The following is a 21,018-nucleotide window of genomic DNA, read 5'->3' on the forward strand; positions in this document are numbered from 1 at the left end:
AATAACACTGTACTCATACTGTAAATATATTTATAAAACTGTAAACATTTTAAGAGAAGGGACCCTGCTCTGATCTTTATATATTCTCCACTATTTGCAACAGAGTATATATCAAACAAACACTTATTGAATTAAAGTTCTCACAGGCTCCTAACACAGTGTCTTTGACATTAAAGGCACTCTCAAGTAAATTATCTGTTGACTGACGAGTTTGCTGGTTGGTGCTTTTTTTGGTTAACGAGTCCGATCTTCTTAACTTTTTTATGTCAACCAGTCCCATCTTCTCAACTTAACTCCTAATGTTGTTGATGGACCTAACAACTTATTGGAGGGAGCACAATAACAGCTCCAGTCAAAGAAACGCTATGTTCACAAGGCTCACTGTCTATTTTGGAGAATAAAAAAACATATTTACCACCCAGTGGCTATGACATCCAGTCCAATGATACCCAGTCAAGCAGTTCAATTTTGGTCCACTTCATATGTTCCGCAGCAGTGAGACTTTCCAATGTAGATAAGTCTACCTGGGAAAGTTTGCCATATTCTTCATTTAAATCCTTCTTAAGGGCTAGATTTGTGATTTCAGAAATTTGGCTCATTTTTCCATGTTTCTGAGAAAAAAATTTAAATGTACTTCTTTTGGTTAAAAGGTTTGTCTCTTAACAACCAGTCTGACATTTCAATTGAACCTCAACATTTATGTTATACTCTGAACTTGCACAGCATCATCTGTGCGGTACGAATCTTGGGTAATTTGGTACCTTTAAAGTCCTCAATATATACAATTTAAGCAACATTCCTAGTGTAAGATCTTGCCACCTCCATATACCACCTATCAGTCAATTCAATATGAAAACATAACATATTACAGCTACTGCCATGTCCCAGAAGTTGAAAGATTCATCAGATTTCTTGATCTTTAGAGCTAAAATAGAAGAACTAAAATCTGTTATGTAGGTTAAAATCTGAGATGGATACAGAAGTCTGTAAAGAGAAGTAAAAGCTTTTAGAGAAACTAGCCAGAAATTGGTATGTGACTATTATATGGAAGAAGGGAAGAAAACGAAATCTTAAGTCCAATAATCTTCACCTTCTCAAATTAAATACATTAAATATGGTATGTCACTGACTATGGTTATGTTACAAGGAAACCAGATTCTTCAAAACAAAGTGCAGTGTTGATCCACAGTGAGAGGAGTCCATTTACTATAGTTAAATATACGTTAAATGTAGTAGCGCCTGGTACAATAATGGACACGACAGAGATCCATTAGAAGACACTCACAACACACCGAAGCTTTCATTTCTTGATTGATGAGTTAGAGATGCAGAGAATCCCGCCTCAGCCTAGAGCTTCTCTGCTTTGTACATCTAAAATCACAGGAAATCATCCTGCTAAATATTAATGCTCTTAAGCATTTCCTGGACTGTTTATTTGTTTGATTTTTAATAGAACATTTTAAAGATTCATTGCCTTAGGTTGAACTTTGTCTTTCAGCGCTTTACTGATACTCTGTGGGGTATTGTACTTTGGCGGATCTGCTCTGTGGGACAAAAATGGCATTGCATGATATGAGCCCAGACCACTGTGACCAAGTTTGCTCTAATCCATTTATTCTTTGCTCATCATGTGAATAATTTATTCCAGGAAGCAAGTGTGTTCATGGCATTTATTTACTATTCACTGGTAATATAAACTGTATTTAAATAGGTGCAAATTCACACTTAGAGGAAACAATTTTTTTTTTGAGGTAAGTTCTCACTCTGTCTCCCAAGCTAGAGTGCAGTGGCATCATCATAGCTCATTGAAACCTCAAACTCCTGGCTCAAGGGATCCTCCTGCCTCAGACTCCTGAGTAGCTGGCATGCGCCACCACACCCAGCTGATTTTTCTTTCTTTCTTTTTTTTTTTTTTTCAGAGGTGGGGTCTCACTGTGTTGCTCAGGCTGGTCTCAAACTCCTGGGCTCAAGTGATCCTCCCACCTCGGACTCCCGGAGTGCTAGGATTACAGGCCTGAGCCACCACACCCAGCTAAAATGATCTTTTCTTTTTTTTTTTTTTTAAGTGTGAGGCACTTACTAAATAAACCAAGATACTATGGCTCACTACAAGTGTGAACATTAAGGATTCCTCTTTTACTCTTTACTAATTCTCTCTTTTGCTTTCTCTTTCCATTTTTAAATAGGGTTTCTGAGCCAAATGAAATACTGCTTGACTTAATTCCACCATCACAGGCTGGGAAGGGAAACGGTTTGGAGATGGGGCAAGGAGAGCTGGTCTCTGCTGCAGGGGTGGGGGACCAGCTAAAAGAGTGAGAACCAGGAGAGTCAGCCTCAGAATGGCTAGGCAGGGAGCAAGCCAGGGTCCACTGGCCAGGAAGAGTCAGGCCCCCAGAGGATGGAGTGGAAGCCAGGCAAAGAAACAGAATAACGGGCCAAGACGGTGAGCTGGCCTTGCTGGCCAAAGGACCCATATACTTTGGGTCCAGGACTGTAATGCAGGCAGGCTGATCTCAAATGTAAAGTCTGGAAGCTCTCTGCGGGGAGTGGGAGGGCTCAGCCAGAGAGCCAGGCAGCACCGGAGAAGTGCAATTACACCCATCCATACTGTGTTGAGCATTTATTAATAACATAGGCCAAACACTGTGCTATGTGCAGTGGTCCTCACAGGGGCTGGTCTTGAATGTTCTCTTTCTCTTCCTTCTGGGTCTTGATTGGATCACCCTTCCCCACCTCCTCTGAAGTGACCATGGCTAGGAACCTTTCTTTAGCCAATAAACATGAGTCATATGGATGTATCATTTCTGCGTACAAGCACTGAGAGCCATTACGTGATTCTCTAATCTTCCTTTAGCTGGAGGAAAACAAGTATCAAGACAGATCTTCCATCAGGCAGGACAACTAAGATGAGGAGAGCCCCCAGCCAACCAGCACCGAGAGAGGTGTGAGGGAAAGACCCATTTTTGTGGTGTTGAGCACCTGATGTTTGGAGACTACTTCTGCAGTACAGACATGGATTGTCTTGCTTCATCATGGCAAACCTGCAACTTCTTTAAGGAGGAATGTGGATGTGCACCCTGGTGACTGTGAGCCCTTTGCCTAAGGTCACAGAGTTAATAAAAAATGGAGTCAAAGTCTAAACCCAGGTCTGCCTAACTAGAGGCCCTACTTCTAACCATACTTTGGCAAGAGCCAATTTAATAAGCGGGAGAGAAAATAAGGCATCCTCATCTCCATAAATAGCACCAGGAAACATCAATGCAATACAACTGGCATAAAGCCAAGCAACTGAACAGAGCAGCCCCTGCATTTCTCCCCCTTTAAAAATGAAAAAGTTCAAAAAGGGCAGATAGCACCAAAGGACATCAGCCTTACACACTCTATTAAATGGCTCCCCCCACAAAGTGATCCAGCCACAGGGAGGGCTGGGAAAGCAGGGGTGAATTAGGGAGGTGGGGGAGTGGCTCCTTGTTCCTCCTGCTTTGGCACAACAATAATCCTTTACTTTTACATTACACCTAAATTAATTAAATATAAGATCCTGCAAAGAATAAAACTTCCATTGTTTCCCAAGCCTATTGCCTTCCAAAAGCCCTAGGCACTATGAGGCAGAATAGCAAGCAAAAGATTCTAAGAATGAAGAGCTTTATTTGTAGCTAATAAGACAACATTCTGTTCGTGGCCAGCAATTTCACTTTTTCATGAAATTTCCAGGTGGAGTTCAAAGTCCAGAATTCATAGTACAAAACACAACCTCCTTGTGGCTTCTAATCATGATTTCGAAATGGGGAAAAACTCCCTACATACATTTTTTCCTTATAAAGTGTTCATCTTAAGTATCAACCAACCAGTGATAGGAATCAAATTTAAAGACTGATTGAAAGTATCCCAAGCATCAATCAATTCATGTCACTTTTCTTTTGTCCAACCTTGGGATTAGTACAATATCCTTTAAGCTAGAAAAGGAGAGATAAATTATTCTTCCTTTTAGCAAAGTGGGTGGAAATATATTCTTTAGCTGTCCATTTTACAATGCATTATTGACTTTCAGATTAATTCATCCCTCTGAAGTCTGGACAGAGTCCACACACTGCCACATTTCATTTCAGGGAATTCCGTTATTGCGATGACCAAATACATGTGTCATCTGAAGTCATAACTTATTTATTACCTTAATACTTAGATTGGCTTTTAAAGCGCCAGCAAAATAACTGAGTAGGCTGTTTTCAGGCATATGATCTCCATCGTAATTATTAATTCATTTTTTCAATATAATAAAAACGGTAGCCATCCATTTGATTAGACGGATCAGAAGGGTGCTTTTAAACTACAATACATCACCTTGGAATTTCATATGACACACTCATCCTAATACCTGCAACATTTGAACTAGAAGGTACCACATGTGCTCAGAATGTTGTCTATAATGAAGTCTACACTTTCATGCTTTCTGTAGCAATGATATACCAGGTTACATTTGTCGTAGGTTTTTAAAATCTAAAATACCGAATTAGAAATTAACATCAAACTACCTGAAACATCACAGTGTATGCAACACGTCATATATTATAATCACCCAGTGCTTGAATTCAAATAAAATTTACATTTTTATACTAATTTAATTTTTCATAGCACTTTCATAAATATTAATTCATTAGAAATGCTTGTGAATGTTTCAAAAGAAGCAAAAGAATAGCACCAAAAAATTCACTTGAAGCAGTCCCTTTTCCAATTGAAAGAAGGTAGAGAGGAAAACATCAGAACAGAATATACATCTATCATGAAATGTAGTTGAGAAAGCAAAACAAGTGCTATGCTACACTGATTTAAATAACAAATGAGGTGATTGTTTTGTTTGTTTGTTTTTTTAATAAATGCAGTGCTCTCTTTTGGAGTATCTGAGTGAAGAGGAAAGCATAGATGCTCACATGCTTTCAAACAACCAGATCTTCCTTTCCTTGAGCTCCAATCCTTAGGAGAATCTGAGCGTCCTATACTCATGCGGAAAGGTGAGCCTGCCACAGCCCACATGGTATGACTTGATACTTTCAATGAAAATCCAAAAGTGAGGCAGCATTTAAGTGTAATGCGTTGCAGCCTTGGTGACTCAAGAAGACATAGTCACAGAAGGTTGCACTATTGATTTTCAGTAAGAGAATAATGGAAATAGATCAGCTAAAAGCACAAGCTATAAATGAACACACATTCAGAGTGAAACTAAAATGAAGCTATGTTCTATCATTATTCTAAGGCTAGACCATTTTCCCCAGTACTAAAATCCACAACATCAAGAGCCAAACTACAGGAAGATGCTATTCGCCCCCTTTAAACTAATTAACACCAACCAGTCCCTTCACTAATTCTGGAGTGTGCATTTGCACACTGTTGCCTTTCAAACAACTTGCCATCCTAGAAACCTCCTTCAATTGCTTCCATGGTCTTAAGGACCCAAAGCATCCTTGAGACATTAGCAAAGGGCTCTCCACACACGAGACAGAGCCTATCATCCAACTCAAAGCTTTATATTAGAGCTTTTAATGATTCCAACAGGCCCTCAGAAAAAAGGCACAGATCTTCCTTTCAGATCCTAATAGAGAAACATCCCTTCGCATGCTTCCTCTTGGCAAGCCCATTGGCGCTGCAAAGCCCCGGAGTAGCTCTTGGGGGGCGGATTGGGCTCAGGACGGGGCAGTGGTTAGAGATGTCTGAGTTCCAGGAGTTCTCGGTCTTATCTTCATTTTATCATTATTGGAGTCCTGACCCAAATACAAGGAAACCTCCACATTTCACTAACAGACTCGATTTGGATTGCGCAGCTCCGCAGGAAGAAACAGCATCTTCTCCTTAGCTAGTTGTGCTGCACTCTTGAGATAATTCTCCTAGTTTAATTTTAACATTTGGTGAAGACGACGCTGATGGGTCAGATTTGAAACTGTGGATGCACTAAACACCTTTTTAGAAGGGCTTTTTCCTTTCAGAATGGCAAGCCTTACTGGCTCAACCCCACAGCCAACAACGCTTTGCGTGAAGTCCGCACTTACTGGAAGTGCAGGTCCCCGCTCGCGGCTCCCACCCTGCAGACTGGCGGGTTCCTGGGGAGCCGGGCGAGCCGCTCGCCCGTTCTTTAGCCTTTCTCCTTGCAACGCTCAGATCTCTCCCCAGTTGGGCTCAAGTAGAGAGGATCGCCAACTGCGCATCCCAGCGGACACTCGGCAGAAAACTCTAATGGCTTGTGCACCGGCCCAGGCCAGGTCGCCAGCGGCGCCAACTTTACGGCTTCGCTAATTTTTTAGTTTCTGGGCTGAGTAAAATAGCTCCCAAAGACCCAGGCAAACGCCCCTCTAAAGCCCACTACCGTGCAACGCCGGGTTGCTCTAAGCCACGCTTGTGGCACCCGCACTTCTCGCTCATCCCGCACAGGCACCCCAAGAACACAGTGCAAATGAACCCCGCAGGGTGACGTCGGTGGAGAGGTCCGGGTGAGCAGGGGCCAGGCGGTGCCTGAAAGAGAACCTCCCCTCCCCTCCCCTCCCCTCTGCCCGGTCGTTAAAGCAAGAAAGTGCAGAAGGAGAAGCCCCGGGTCGGACGGAGGCCGCGGACGCCTGCCCGGACCCCGCACCCCGCGCGCTCCTGTCACCACCGCGGGCAGGGTGCGTGCGGCAGGTGCCCGGCCGAGGCCCCAGGGAGCGAGCCGCCCTTACATGCTCTAGCTTGTCTTTCCTCCGGAGCCAGACGCTGGCGCTGTAGTCCTGCTGCTTGACGCTGCTGTAGAAGTTCGCGCCCACTCGGGTCAGGCTCGGCGCGGGCTCCTTGGGGCGGCTTTTGAGCCTCATCTGCTCGAAGCCCTCGTGGGGGGAGGCTGAGAGCCACTCGTGCTGCCGGATCTCCATCCTGACATGACCAGGCGGCGGCCGGCGCGCAGCGGGCTCGGGATGGGCGCGCGGGGAGCCGGGGGCCCAGGGCGCGCGGAGGCCGAGCGGGAGCTGGAGCAGGAGCCGGAGGAGCCAGCGGGAGCGGGGAGCGCGGGGTGCCGAGCGCCGGCGGGGAGCGCGCGGCCAGGCGGGAGGGGGCGTTCGCGGGAGGACAGGCGCGGAGGGAGGGAGGGCGGCGTCGGGGCTGGGGGAGGAGGAGTGGGGACCGATGGGGAGGCAGACAAGAGGGAAACAGGGAGGGAGGGGAGCCTGTTCCAGGGAGCAGAAGTGCCCGGTGCGGCAGCTGTGGCCGCGACGTCGCCCGGCTGCTGCGGTCCCGGGCGGGCGCTGCGCTCGCCGGCTCCCTGCGGCACCGACTGGGACCCGGGCCGGCTCCCGGGCAGGCGGGCGGCGGCGGCCGCGCGGGTGGGGTGCGGTGGGAGGGGCCGCCGCTCGCCCAGCCAGCCCGCGCCCGCAGGTTGGTGCAGTCAAGAGCCGCCGCTGCCGCCCGCCGCGGGGCCGAGGGCCACGAGTCCGGCCGCCGCCCCGCCCGCCGCGCCCAAGCCGGGCGGGGGGCTCCCGCAGCGGACGCGCCTTTCCCCAAGCCCGCTACACCTCTCCTTCGCCCATCTTCACTGGAAAGCCGAGGAGCAAGCGGAGAAGTGAGCGCCGTCTCCGCGCCTCCGTCCTCCCGCTGGCTGAGTGCGGGGACTGCTCCGGAGAGAGGCGCTCAGAACCCACCTCCGCCCCTCCCCCACTCGCGCCCCGCGGCGCCCCCGCACCCCGCCTCCGCCTCGCTGGGCTTTACACTCCTCATTCCCGAAGTTCTGCTAACTTCCACCTCGAGAGCCCATTTGTCCCACCCCAAGGGACTCAGACCAGAGGATGCCCAGCACGCCCCAGAAAATGGCCCGGAGGACATGTGTTGTCTTGAGCCTTGCACGCTACTTTCACCCGAGGGTGCAGCGATGCAACTGCGCCCGGAGACAGTAGCTCGGCCGCAGGCTGGCTGCACCCGCTGCTCCAGCCCTCCGTGTCTACATGGAAGGAGGCTCCCAGAGGCCGCACACTCCGCCCCCTCCCATCCTGGGAGAGGGACCCAGGCTCCTCTACAACGCTCGGCCTGTGCCTGGACTGTCCATTAGGTGTGCATGGCGTACACAACTGTGCAGTTGTTTCTTTTCTGTTTTTAGGCCCCTAGGACCAGGTTTACTCCCCCCTACTCCCAGCCCCGCCCCCCACAGGCCTTTGACACCTGCTTTCCCTCCCAGGGGCCCGTTCTAAAACAGCCAAGCCTGATGATTATTAGAAATAAGGTGGCATGTTACCAATCAAGTCGTAAATCTCTTTATCTTTTGTTTTCTTTGGAGTCAGTCAACATCTCGCAACAGTTTTTCGTTTTATTGGAAAGCTAAACAACACCTAGTGGTAAGGGTTTCTCCGGTCCGTGTAAAAGCTTGGGCAGTGTACGAAAGCTTGAGAAATATACTGGGGATTTTGATGAGCGAGCGGGGTGCTGCAAAGTAAACCGAAGTCTCTCTAGCCTTTGGCAGAACTGTTCCCAGGAACTGTCCTGCTTGGATGATGGTTTTAAAGAAATTCTGGATTGGAATTTGACAAACTTTTGTGAAGACAGGGATTGTGTCTCATGTCTTTTCACAGTCTCCATTTTAAAGGAATGTATTGCAAAAAGAATGTATTGTAAAATGTATTGAAATATGGAGATGAAGCAACTAAATACAAGTAGAGCATACGTATGTTTTGGTCATGCTATTAATTGTTTTTCTTAGGAGCTGAATTGTGTTGTATAATATCTACCCGACCTGTGGGTTAGCTCTAAATCTAACAGGTATTCTGCAAGATAAATATTATTAACCACATTTTCCAGCGAGGGAACTGAGGCACAAATTACACTTCAAAACAAGGACTTGAGCCAGGTTTAAAAGGCTGTGAACACTATACATTCCATTTTATAGTATCTTCCATTTTTGACTATTACAAGTTATCCTACTATTCACTGTCTCCCAGTTTTTACTCTTGCAATTTAGCTTTCACAGCTTTTGCTTTTTTAAAACAAGTATAACCACACAAATTAAATGACTATCAACAATTATGTAGTCTTTTATAATATTGTTGTTATAAAGACTCCATGGCCCTTCTGCAAAGAATACCTCTGCTTTTGCTCTATGAGATTATACTGAAGGTAATGTGATATATGCAAACCTTGAAAAGTGAAAGATATCCAATTCGGGATAATAATGAACTGTTCTACTATAGAAGCATTTAAACAAATGGTTTCCATATTGAGCCAGGTTTTCAAATTACATAGATATTTTTTGTAACTATGCCTTTATAGGGGAAAACACCATAGTAGTTACTACCATCTTCATTTTTGGAAAAGAGTACACTGATAGCATATATGTTACAGCAAACTACTGAAATGAGTGTTATAATCAATTCATAGATAATGTTTGTTATGATCAAAAATATCAAAGTGTAAATTTTTACTGTTTTGTATGTAACCTCCTTAGTATATAGTGGCTGACATTAAAATGGACCCAACAAGTTCAAATAAACCTTCATGAAGTCTTATCCACGATTTTTTGCTGTGTTGGATTCTTGTCCAAGTTCATTATTTATGACAGTAATATGGAACTTGTTTGTTGACCTTCAGCAGAACATTTTATATAAAATTGAACTCAATTCAAACTGTTATAGGGAAGAAAAATAGTATTTCTGAACATGGCCAATTACAATATGTGAATGTAGCACCAAAAATATTATTGAAATGTATAAATATTATTGAATGTATAAATTAACTCCCATAACACTTTTCCTGCACATTTTCATAGCCCTTACATTTTCTGGATACAGTAGAGGTGTTATGAATTATCTGTCCTACTAGTCCATTGGCTCTTGGGAGCTGGGACCATTCCTGATTCTTTACTATGCTGATAGAGACTTACACATAATGGACACCCCATAAGCCATGGTGAATAAATAACTGAATGGGTGCTAATGTTTCACAATACATTTTTGCTGCTTTATCTTGAAAAGCACTGGATTTCACATTAAAATATCTACATTGTAGGACCAGATTGTTTAATCACTCGGTTGTGAATTTCTTGATTTTCATTTCATTTCCATAGCCTCCAAGTTCATCCAATAAATGGGAAATAATCATTGCTACCTCCAATGATTACTATAGGATGAAATGATATAATACAAGAGAAATTTTCCTTAAATTATTCTAATAAGTTATCATTTTCATTGGTGTTAATCTTGATTGCTTATAATTACAGAAACTGCACTTAGCTACAAATTTGCATCTCATTGATGTTTACGTTTATTCTAAATATTTTACCTAAGTTGCTATTGGTATGTTATATAATACCTTCAAACTATATAGAATATTCAAGTAAAAGACATATGAGCCATCAATATCTATTGATTTCAAACCTAAACTTAACAGATATCATTGACCAGGAATTGTTAATATTGTCTGAATTATGCATTTTTGTATTGTCTTGAAACTTAAGACTAAAAATAACGAGAAGTAACTGGGAGTATTTTATGAAACATTTCATAATAAAAATAGTATCTCACATTTCCATAATATTTACATTAGTAGCATGTATTACATTTACTTCATGGAAAAATTGTCTGAAAGTAGTCTTGGTAGTTGCCACCAACTCCATTTTTCAAAAGGAAGAAACCGAAGCTCACGAAGGTTAAATGATCTGCCCAAAGCCATGTGTCTATTAAGTCACATTGTCTGGTCTAAAAACCAGTTTCATTGACTAAATAAAGGACTTTTCTTTTTTCACCACCTGATCAAAAAATGTTGCATGAATACCTCTTAGTAATTACATGTTTTATTTTTCACCTGTGTACTTTTACCAAGTATTACTAGGTTTTGTCAAAGGTTTATTATTGATGAATAAAACATTTCGATAATTAGACCTTCCCTAACAGTCTGAATTATGTCCTTCTTAATTACTCTTACACTATACAAGACCATATTAAAACATTGACTCAAGAATAGCTCTATTCTTTGTTATCAAGACATAGATGCAGTAATTAAAAAAGCATAACTTGGCCAGGCGTGGTGGCTCACGCCTGTAATCCTAGCACTCTGGGAGGCCAAGGCGGGAGGATTGTTTGAGCTCAGGAGTTCGAAACCAGCCTGAGCAAGAGCGAGACCCCGTCTCTACTAAAACTAGAAAGAAATTAATTGGACAACTAAAAAATATATAGAAAAAATTAGCCGGGCATGGTGGCACATGCCTGTAGTCCCAGTTACTCGGGAGGCTGAGGCAGGGGGATCGCTTGAGCCCAGGAGTTTGAGGTTGCTGTGAGCTAGGCTGACACCACGGCACTCTAGCAGGGGCAACAGAGTGAGACTCTGTCTCAAAAAAAAAAAAAAAAAAGAAAAAGCATAACTTTTCTAACAACATGTTAATTATAAGATTATTTCTGTAGAAAAATTGAATAATGTAATACCATTAGAACAAAATTAGTCCCAGAATTAAAATGTTTCCTGAAAGGATATGCAAGTATTAAAAGGTACATTACTCTCTGACAAGGGTCTTCTATGCTACAGGATTTTCTTTAGTCAGGTAGTTATTATTGACTAGCTATAAGATGGCAATGAGAGTTTTCAAAATGTTATGTTCAATTTTTAATAAAGTGAATTTCTCTATGTACAAACTTATTTTAGGCTAACAATTCTAATTTTTTGAGCACCTACTCCAGTTACTGTGTTGGCTGGTCATCAAAGGTATTGTATCATTTGTTTCTTATAAAACCCTGCAAAAGAAACAGAACCATCCCCGTTACAGATGAGGAAACAGAGACCCAGAAAGAGTAACTTGTCCAAGAGACACAAGGAACAAGAGGCAACATGGTGGCCGGAACTCAGGATGGCTCAACTCTAAATGCCTTTTCAAAACACCGAACTCCCTGGCCTTGCTTGGGTGCTTTGCATCTCTTCTGGGCCGAGAGCCCTACAGTGACCTGAGAGAACTGGGGAGTAGTGGGAGAGGTCCAGTAGCCCCCACGGTGCAACCCTGATCCAGTGAGTTTATACCGTCACACAGAAGCTCCCATTGTATTTTCTCAAGAACCAAATCATATAGTATTGTCCTGATTCTAGCGTCAGCTCAGTTGACAATCAACCAACAGTGGAGGACTGGACCAAGCTGCTTTACCTAGTTGAATCTGTCATGCTGCTGTGGTTTGGTCACGAAGTTTGGCTTCGCAGTGAAGCACTGGACAGAGCCATCACATCAACACAGAGAATGAGACAATGGCTCTTCTAAAAATAATAAATAAATAAATAGGATATTGGAAACAGTTTAGCACAACTAAAAGCTTCTGCTGAAAAACAAAAAATCTGAATTCTCCTAACTCATACTTAATTTAATAATTAAATTAATAAGACAATTGCCTAAATTAGCACTTCATTTGGCCTTTGTGCCATAGCCTTAGAACTATGAAATAATATTTCAAAATCGCCCTGATAGTTTAAATTCTGCTTTGATTATCTGGGATGATCTTTTATGTACCATTCATGGTACCGGAGCATTAAGTATGTCCAACTCAAAAGTAAAAAGAGGAAATATCTGATGACAATATAATTCTTACTGATCTCTACATTCTCAAAACTGAAATCTAGCTTTAAATCAAATGCTATGAGAATAATGTGTATTTACTGCATTTGGGCACCCAGGTAAAATGGACTTTAACTGTAATAGTTGTCATGGCTTTCTTTTACTTTGTGTTCTTTTTAAAGAACCCATTGATAGTATTTTTGTACATAAATATCATATGCTGAAGAGGAATTTACTGACTCTTTAGAGATCTTCGGTATGGCTGACAACTGGGGTAAATTTTTTCTATAGTAAATCACTTAAGCAAATATAAACCAATATGCACCACCTCAATGCTTGTCCAAGATCACTACTGATGGCTTCTGTACATTTTACAATATCTTTTGAACTCAGAATGTGACATATTTATATCCCAACAATGAAATTCACAAAGCTCAGAGTTCATTTTTATGCTCAGTTGCTGTAACTGTCCTTGGTTATAGGTTTTGTAGGTCAATGATTTCTCCTGTACCCTCTTGATTATGTGGTTCTAGTTCTTTACCCTCATCTTAATGATGTTATTCTTCTAGTCTTTGTTTTTACCTTAATCTGCTCCAATGGCTGTTCTTAATATAGGCAGAGTATAAATAATAGATTAAGAATTAGTTAATCTGTCATGAACCAAGACTCTCTGACAACATGTCAACCTGATGGATTGGTTTCGAGTTATAAAAACTATTAAACTGATATACAAAGTTGGAAGAGGCACATTAAATATCTTTCATTTACGTCTTTTAACATTTCCCCTCCAACTATGCTCAAGCCACTCCTATTCTTTCCAAAAACATTCATTTTGGCAATTGATGTGTGCTAGGCCATAGAGAGACAAGATAAATAAAACAAAACAAGATTAAAAATTATTTCAGCTTGATCTGGTTGGAGAAGCAGACAAGTAAATGTACAGGGAATCAACTTGGGGTGGAGGGTGAGTTGGGGTGAAGGTACCAGAGAAAATTACCCAAATGAGAATAAGATTCTAAAAAGAAAATATGGCTAAGCATTTAGATGATCTTCACAAAGAGACACAGTTTGACTCTGCTAACTAGAAACTCAAAATTTCAACTTGACAAATACATAGTGAGTTTCTAGTATATTTAATAAGCACTGTGGAGATTCAAAATTCTGAGAAACCATAAATGCTGACTTAGGGGAATTTACAATTTTATAAATAAACAAACTCTCATGAAACCAGGAATAACATAAAATTATGATCAAATGTTAAGATTCATGGAACAGAAAATAAATGCTAAATCAATAGTTCTCAATTGAGACAGCATTTTATGCTGTTTAAAAATACACATTCCCAGAATTTAGGGTGTGCAACCTGCTTTGAGAAGACAGGTTCAGGTGGTTGCAAAAAGCCAGTAATTGTAAGCAGGAGGTTGGTTCTTACAGTTGGTTAACAGAATTAAACATAAAATAAAAAAGCCTTCTTTAGAAAAGAGATGCTGATTGGCTTGATGTAGCTAAGGGATCTCTGTGGAAGAAGATTCAAGCTCAGGGCATTTTCTACAAAACCAACCAAGTGGGCTTGACATTCACCTAGACTAATGGCTATAATTTAATAGCATTCCCAGCTTCAGAATGATAAAGTAATTTCTTCAAGCTTTCATCTCTTTATTGTGAATGGATATGTGAGGAATATGTTATATTTAACACTATAGTAAAAGGTACATGCAGTTTCCCTTTTTAATTCCGTTAGCCAATTGGCCAATTATTTGTTTGACTACTATAGCTACATAAGTAAAATTCTAGTGTGATAAACCACGAGTGTACTTATGACTATCCCAAAAGATTGTGTAATTTGAATTTTATTGACACAAATGAATTATTCTAAACTATTTGCTAAAATTTATGATTACCCCTGAACCTGTGCAGTCCCTATAGTTTTGACACAAGAGTATCAAAGTCAGTGTGTATACCATGAGGGAATGGCCATCAAAAGCTTTAGGCTAAGAAGGAAGCCACCTGACTTACACTTGTAAGAGATCTCTGAGTTCACCTCCAAGTGATGGACAGGGGAACCTATAAATTCCAGCAGAGGAAACATAGTGAAAGCAGGGCAGGACAATCCAATGGAGTAGGAACAGGTTATAACTAGAAAACCTGGCCAAGCGGTCCTTTAGTGTTCGGGAGAGACAAGGGATGCACGTAGCTCCAGACCAAGAACTCAGGTGGGAAAGGAAGGGAGGATAAGAAACAAGTCAACAAAATTTTCAGACCCCAACCTGGTCAGATAGCAGCAGCCAGGTAAGAATCTACCAAGCAGTTGTAGGAGAAAAGCTGGTTTTGCTGATAAGTGGGTCTAGTAAATGGAATACAAGTGGACTTGAAACAGTTTAGAAAAAGACATGATTGCAACAAGCCAACTGAAGTTGCAAAGAATCATTGCCTCCATTTACAATTTTAGTATAAGAAATAAAACGGTATGAGATTCATATAAACTCTCTTTATCATTTACCCTCTTGGACTCCTTGTATGTGAGAAGAGATAGAGTCTGGCCAGGGATATCACTTTTCACACATTTCCTGTCCCAGGAGATCCATGCATGGGCAGAAACCACAGAAGCTACCCAGGAGGGGAGCGAGTCTGAATACTTATTCTGCGCCAGGCCCTGTGCTGAAGGCATTGTGTATGTTCTCATTTAATCCTCACAGCAATCTATTATCATCTCCATTTCATAGTTTAGAAACGGTGATTTCAAGAGATTGAGCGAACTGCTCAAGGTCACATACAAGTAAGTGACAGAACTTGGATTCTAATCCAGGACTGATTTCAAAACCCAGCTTCTTAAAAGGCATGCTGCTGTAATCAGTTCATTAAATTAACAGGAAGCAGTCGTACACATGCTCCCCCTTCAACTCACGTTGTGGACTTGTTCCTTCCTGCTTTCAAAGGGTGCATCTGGCCTGTCTGGGAGTTTATTCTGGTCAGTCTTTAATTCTAAAAGATCCAGTCTAAGAATCACATGGGAATGAAAGGTCCTTCCTCCCCCTGGGGAGGGCCGCTTTAGGCTTAGAAGCCTGCAGTGGGGAGGGAGGCACCCCATCTCCCCTTCCTGTTGCTAGGCTGCTTGGCTGCTTGTGGCCCCTGCAGACCGGGTGCAGGACGAGGAGTGTTGCAGGTTGCGTTGCCCAGCGGCAGACTCTGAAATGGAGACCAAGGTGCCAGGAACTCTTTGGGATCAACACCTGTGGAAAGGATGGGACACAGGGAGAACAGGAGCAACCTCAGCAAAGTCTTCACTCAGATGACCCCACGGAGAGCTCTGGAGCTGGGGAGCATCCTTCAGCGTTGTCCTGAGTTGAAGCGAAGAGCTGGGAATTCATTTGTATTCCACACTGATCAGTCACTGAATGGACTGCTCCCTCTAAAGCTGAGACAATCCCCTAAAGAAAGCTGACAGCCTGCAGCTCTCCTAAAAGCTGAGCGAATAAATCTTTCTTTCCTGAAAGGGGATCTCTGTTGCACACCACGCATTCACCAGAGGCAGCAAGGGTAAGAGGGAGAAAAGTCTTCTTCAGCCAGAGGCTTACCTAGCCCTGATGCTTTTTGAGTATAGCAGATACCAAAGGCTGATTTTTTCCCTTCCTCATGGGGTACTTTTGAGGTTCTTAGGAGGTCTTCCCATCACTGAAGTTCTCTCTCCTGCAGTTCTTCTTATGCTGGTGATGTCCCCTCAGGCTAGCTGCTTAGAACTTCCCTCTCAGCACCCTCCATTCTGGTTTCCTTGGGTCTCTCCCTCTGCTGGGTCACTTCCCCCTCCAAGCAGGCTCCTTGAGTGGATCCCTGCAAGATGATTCATGCCAGGAACCTTCTACTGGGAGCACTTCTAGCCTGTAAGGTCAGACACATTTGCCCCTCAAACCCCAGACCTTTTCAGTGTAGCCCCAACTTTTTGTTCTTCAAGAGGAAGACATGACCTTTGACCTGTTCCCCAGGAATGCATTGGTCACTAGGTCCCGTGTGCCCCAAACTTCAGAGATCACCAGTCAAGTTCCCAAACTGGTTCTCTGGAAGACCCCTCCTTTGGTGTGAGATGACACAGAAAACATCCTTTCCCCTGATAAATCCTTACTAACTGGTCTCTTTAATCTCTCAATGAATTTTCTGCCTTTTCTGACCTAGTTTAAAAGTAGGTTATGGGCTAATACCGGAAGAACTGGTTTTGAAATAAGTTGTTGCAAGGGCAGTCTAGCACCTCAAGAGTACTTGGCATCTAAGCCAAGACTCTAACAGTGTCTTTGTCAGCATCCTGAGACCTTAAGGCAGCCTGTAACATGTAGTCTTATTAGACTGGCTCTCAAGCTTACATGCCCACGCTGGCCTGAAACCCCTCTGTAGCTCTAATGTAAGTTGGTTTAAAGGTTGCCCATAGCATAGCAAGTTCCTCTCCACCTCAGAGAGCTGTCAAGGCAAGGAAAGAAAAAAGAAAAGAAGGGAGAAAAGGAGGGAGGAAGGAAAACAAGGAAGGAAGCAAGGAAAGAGGGAAGGAAGGAAGACATACATGGTAAGAATAGAAAATTTGTTCCCAGCAGGTAGATTTTATTTCAAGAGATACTCCCGACAAGACTAATGTTACACCTCCTGACCAACAAGATCTTGCCAAAGTAGTGACTGCTAGGACATGATCCAAATGTCCCACGCTGAATATATTCCATCTGTACCATGCCATGACTTATTTGATTTAGAATGGACCCCAGATGTCAAAGACTGCCCAAATTGCTTGTTTACTTAAAACACAGGTCTGACAGAAGTTCCTGTCCATATCACACTTCATCCAACTACTGGCCTCTTGTATTGACTTTGGGAATTAATCCCTGTCTAATATTTATTTTATTTGATTTATCCTGAATGATTTCACATTTTTACTACTCATTAACTCAGTGCAGAGAAAAAAAGTATCAGCATCTATTTTTCTAACAAACCACATCCAAATGTTCTAATAGTGATTTTTTTTTTCCAGCTTAACAGAATGAGGAGCTTGATCTGTAAATATGTGCACTATCACATGTGCTTTTTGTGTAAGTCCAGCTCCGTCCTGCTCCAGTGTCTCCTCTCGGAATGTACCTGGTTGTGTTCTCATTTTCCATTGGAATCCACTGAGGAATCCTTTTGTTTTCTGGCTTGCCCCTAGAAATCTTGTGGGAAGACATGGTAAAGATGACAGCCACAGCCATGTGAGCATTTCCTGTGGTGCAGCAAAGAGAGAGCCCATCTATTCCGTGATAAAGTGGGCAGGATTCGCAGAAGACGCGCGCCACATAATCCCCTGTGTTGACTACATCTACCTCCTTATCCCTTAAATAAATAAATAAATATATTTTTTATGTGTCACTCTTTGAAGGTGAGAATCTGAGCAATCCCCCTGACCAAGGATATTAGATATTACGTTTTCTTTTCATCTGATGATTTGTCCTCAATCATTTGGGTCCTACCTTCACTTAGGCATTTTGGGAACAGATGTGATCTGTTCAGTATTTTCTCCAGCTGTGAAAGCCAATTTTCACAAGGTTACACAGTCCACACAAGGGTAGTATAATCAACACCACAACCCTGTACAGATACATAAATCTTAAATATACTAGTGAGAGTGGCAGTCTGACTAGAAAGGATAAAAATGGCTCTGAATACCAAGTGTCTCTTACTATTACCAAGGAGTACCTATGTGTTTGTAGTTTCGATTCAATTCTAATAATTTCTGTGGGACTTAGTAGAGAATCAGTCCAATTCTCACTCTGTAAGTCAGTGTGTTAGGAACACCTACGACATTGCCCTCACCCTCTGCCACAAGCAGATGTAAAGTCAACAAGGATATCGGGCAACATCTTTTATATATTAGAAGAGAAAAGTCCTTAAATGGCGTACAGGACATATTGTGTTATAATCATAATTAGAAGTAGTGTGGATAATGACATTATCACTCTACAATGCACAATTGGGCAGGTTGATCAGATATGCTAGAAATCCCTTCCCCCCAATATTGATAAATAAATTATTGGGCAAAATATGTAGGAGCAACTGGCCCCACCATATGTCTCTGGACAAAATGTCTGACTATGCACTGACCCCACCCAGCTGAGAGTTCCAAATAATCTGAATCGGAACAGAGAAACCCAGTCTCAATTCTACTGTGTCTTTCCTCTCATCTACCAGGAGGAGATATTCATTCCCTGATCGAGGCTTCCTTTTATTACATCGGCCTTGGTTACAAAAGCACAGATATTTTTATTGATCCACTCATTTCCTTGGCTATCAGGAAATAACAAATGGTAAAGTAAGAGGAAGATACACATGGCTAGGCTGGGCTAACATATTAGTAGCATCAAGAAACAATCAGGTGGTTTGCAATTGTCAAATACCCTGAGTTCAAAAAAATTAAACAAAGAGCAAATAGTCACAAGTCACAAGTAGTGATCACATGCAAGAAATAAAAGCCACCTAGAAGTCACAGAAAGCAGATCCCATCTTCCGCCTGCTCCTTTAACACAAGGGAGAAGCAGAGGAAGTCTCTCTGTGTGACAGCCCAAAGATTGATTCCAGGTAGTAAAGCTGGAAAACTTGATCACTTGGGCATCCTTTTATTAATTTATTCAGAAAGCAAAGTTTGACCAAGCAGCTACTCTGTGCAAGGTCCCAAGAATCTCACAGTGCTTCAAGTCACTGGAAGGCAATGCAAAGGAAAGTTTGGGAATTCTCTTCTCTGGCTTTCTCTTAAAGTGCTCCACTTCCTATTATATTTCTTCAAAGTATGAATTGACCAGGAAGAAAAAGAACAGTGAGCATTGCCTTTTGTGCTCTTTGAATAGAAAGATCTTTATTGTTCCCAAGGGACGTGATAAAACAATCTAAACTGAGAATGATATACTCTAGAACTGGTAGGGAAAGTGACAATTAGATGTCTATGCCTCCTGAATCAGGAGATGGCAGGATTATAAACTTTACCGACTGAGTGTGATCAAGAATTAAGGAACAGAAAGACATCACTATCTCACAGAGACAGAGCTCCTTACAAAGCGCCACCTTGTCACCCTGCCACGCACCTTCTTCGCCTGCCTGTGCACCTCATTTCTCTCAGGAGATGGAAATGTCAGAGTGTTTGTGCACTTCATGTCTCACACTGCATCTCGTGTGCCCTTAGAGCTAAGAAAGGAGAAAACAATCATCACCGTGAGAGCTAACATGCCGAATCAGAGAGGAAAGTGAAAGTTCCCAGCTGGCAGGGATGGTGGAGAGTGCCATACTTCTATTTTAAATAGCTGCATAAATCATGACTCAGTGTGAAGACAAGTGACTGTTGTATGTCCTATCCCCTATAGGAGGCGAAACATGCTGGGAGAGGAGGAAGAGAGAAAAAGGTGAGAAGAGAAGTCGGAATTTCATGATTGATATCATATGATATTTTATATTATGTTGATCGAAAGGAATAATAGATTCTGCTTTAACTTCTTAGAAATAGCTCAGGGATGCAGGTGGCTGTCTAAGGGTAAAAGGAAAAGGCAGCAAAGATAAGATTATATGCTTGGAACAAGCTTATCACTTAAAGATACTCAGTCTCTCTGAGTATCTTTCTCAGATATCTCCCTCTCCTTCTCCTTTCCTTTTTTTTTTTTTTTGTATTATTAGAACTATTCAAAGAATCTGTGGATTTTAAACCTGAAGACTTTCATTGTCTCTTTCAAGTTCCAAAGCTTAGAATAATTTTCAAAGATCTTCTTTCTTTTTATTTGTAAATTCTTTCTTTTTATTTGCCTCTACCTGTCTTCTTATTCCTATTTGCAGACCTTCAGGTGCAGCAATTTAAACTCTATGGGCAGGCCATCCAGAGAAAAGGAGATGAAATTATTTTAAGACACTGAACAAAAATCCTCTGGTAAAAATACTTCAAAAGGGATTCCCTGCTAGATCATATTACTTTCATCCCAGAGTCCCCCCGGGGTTTCAAATGACACCTAAGAAATTACAGTCATTTACCAAAAGAAGCTACACAAACATCTAATTTTATGACTTGCCAGGAAAGCACAGAGCAATGTGTGATTATAGGCAGCATGAAGTCAGCTTGAAGTGGTAGCACTTATTTTTAGAGTCAATCGTCGTGTTATGGTCTACTTGGACAGGAAATACATATCAAAAATTCAATACTCACTATGATGATATCATAGTAAGTAATTTGTTTATCTTAGTTTGAGTGTAATAGTTGGCCAAGTCAGGACTCAATCATGAAGAATGCTAGAGTTCCAACTGTAGGGATAAGTTTTACTTGTAGAATCCTACTCACTTACTTTAGTATACTGTGTAGGCAGTGGCAAGCTGGAGCCAGTGCCTGCAGCCTTGCAAGAGCCAGTTGTGCACATCTCTTCCTGATGCCATGTTCAGTGACTTTAGGGTGGTAGCATGAAATTAGCAATGACGGGAGTATTTACACCATGGAAATCAGCAAACTCTACAAATCAGGG

General features: G+C 42.2%; 1 protein-coding gene across 1 annotated transcript in view; it reads right to left on the reverse strand.

Moving 5' to 3' along the window:
- Positions 1-7,100, reverse strand: part of PLD5 (phospholipase D family, member 5) — a 296,287-nt gene extending 289,187 nt beyond the window's left edge. The window contains exon 1 of the mRNA XM_012644361.1: positions 6,702-7,100. Within this exon, the coding sequence (XP_012499815.1) occupies positions 6,702-6,890 (189 nt within the window). The 5' untranslated portion in view covers positions 6,891-7,100. The remainder of the gene's footprint in view (positions 1-6,701) is intronic.
- Between the last annotated feature and the right edge of the window lie 13,918 nt (positions 7,101-21,018).

Source organism: Propithecus coquereli, unplaced genomic scaffold (genome assembly GCF_000956105.1).
Source record: "Propithecus coquereli isolate 6110/MARCELLA unplaced genomic scaffold, Pcoq_1.0 Scaffold210, whole genome shotgun sequence".
Classification (NCBI taxonomy): Eukaryota; Metazoa; Chordata; class Mammalia; order Primates; family Indriidae; genus Propithecus; species Propithecus coquereli.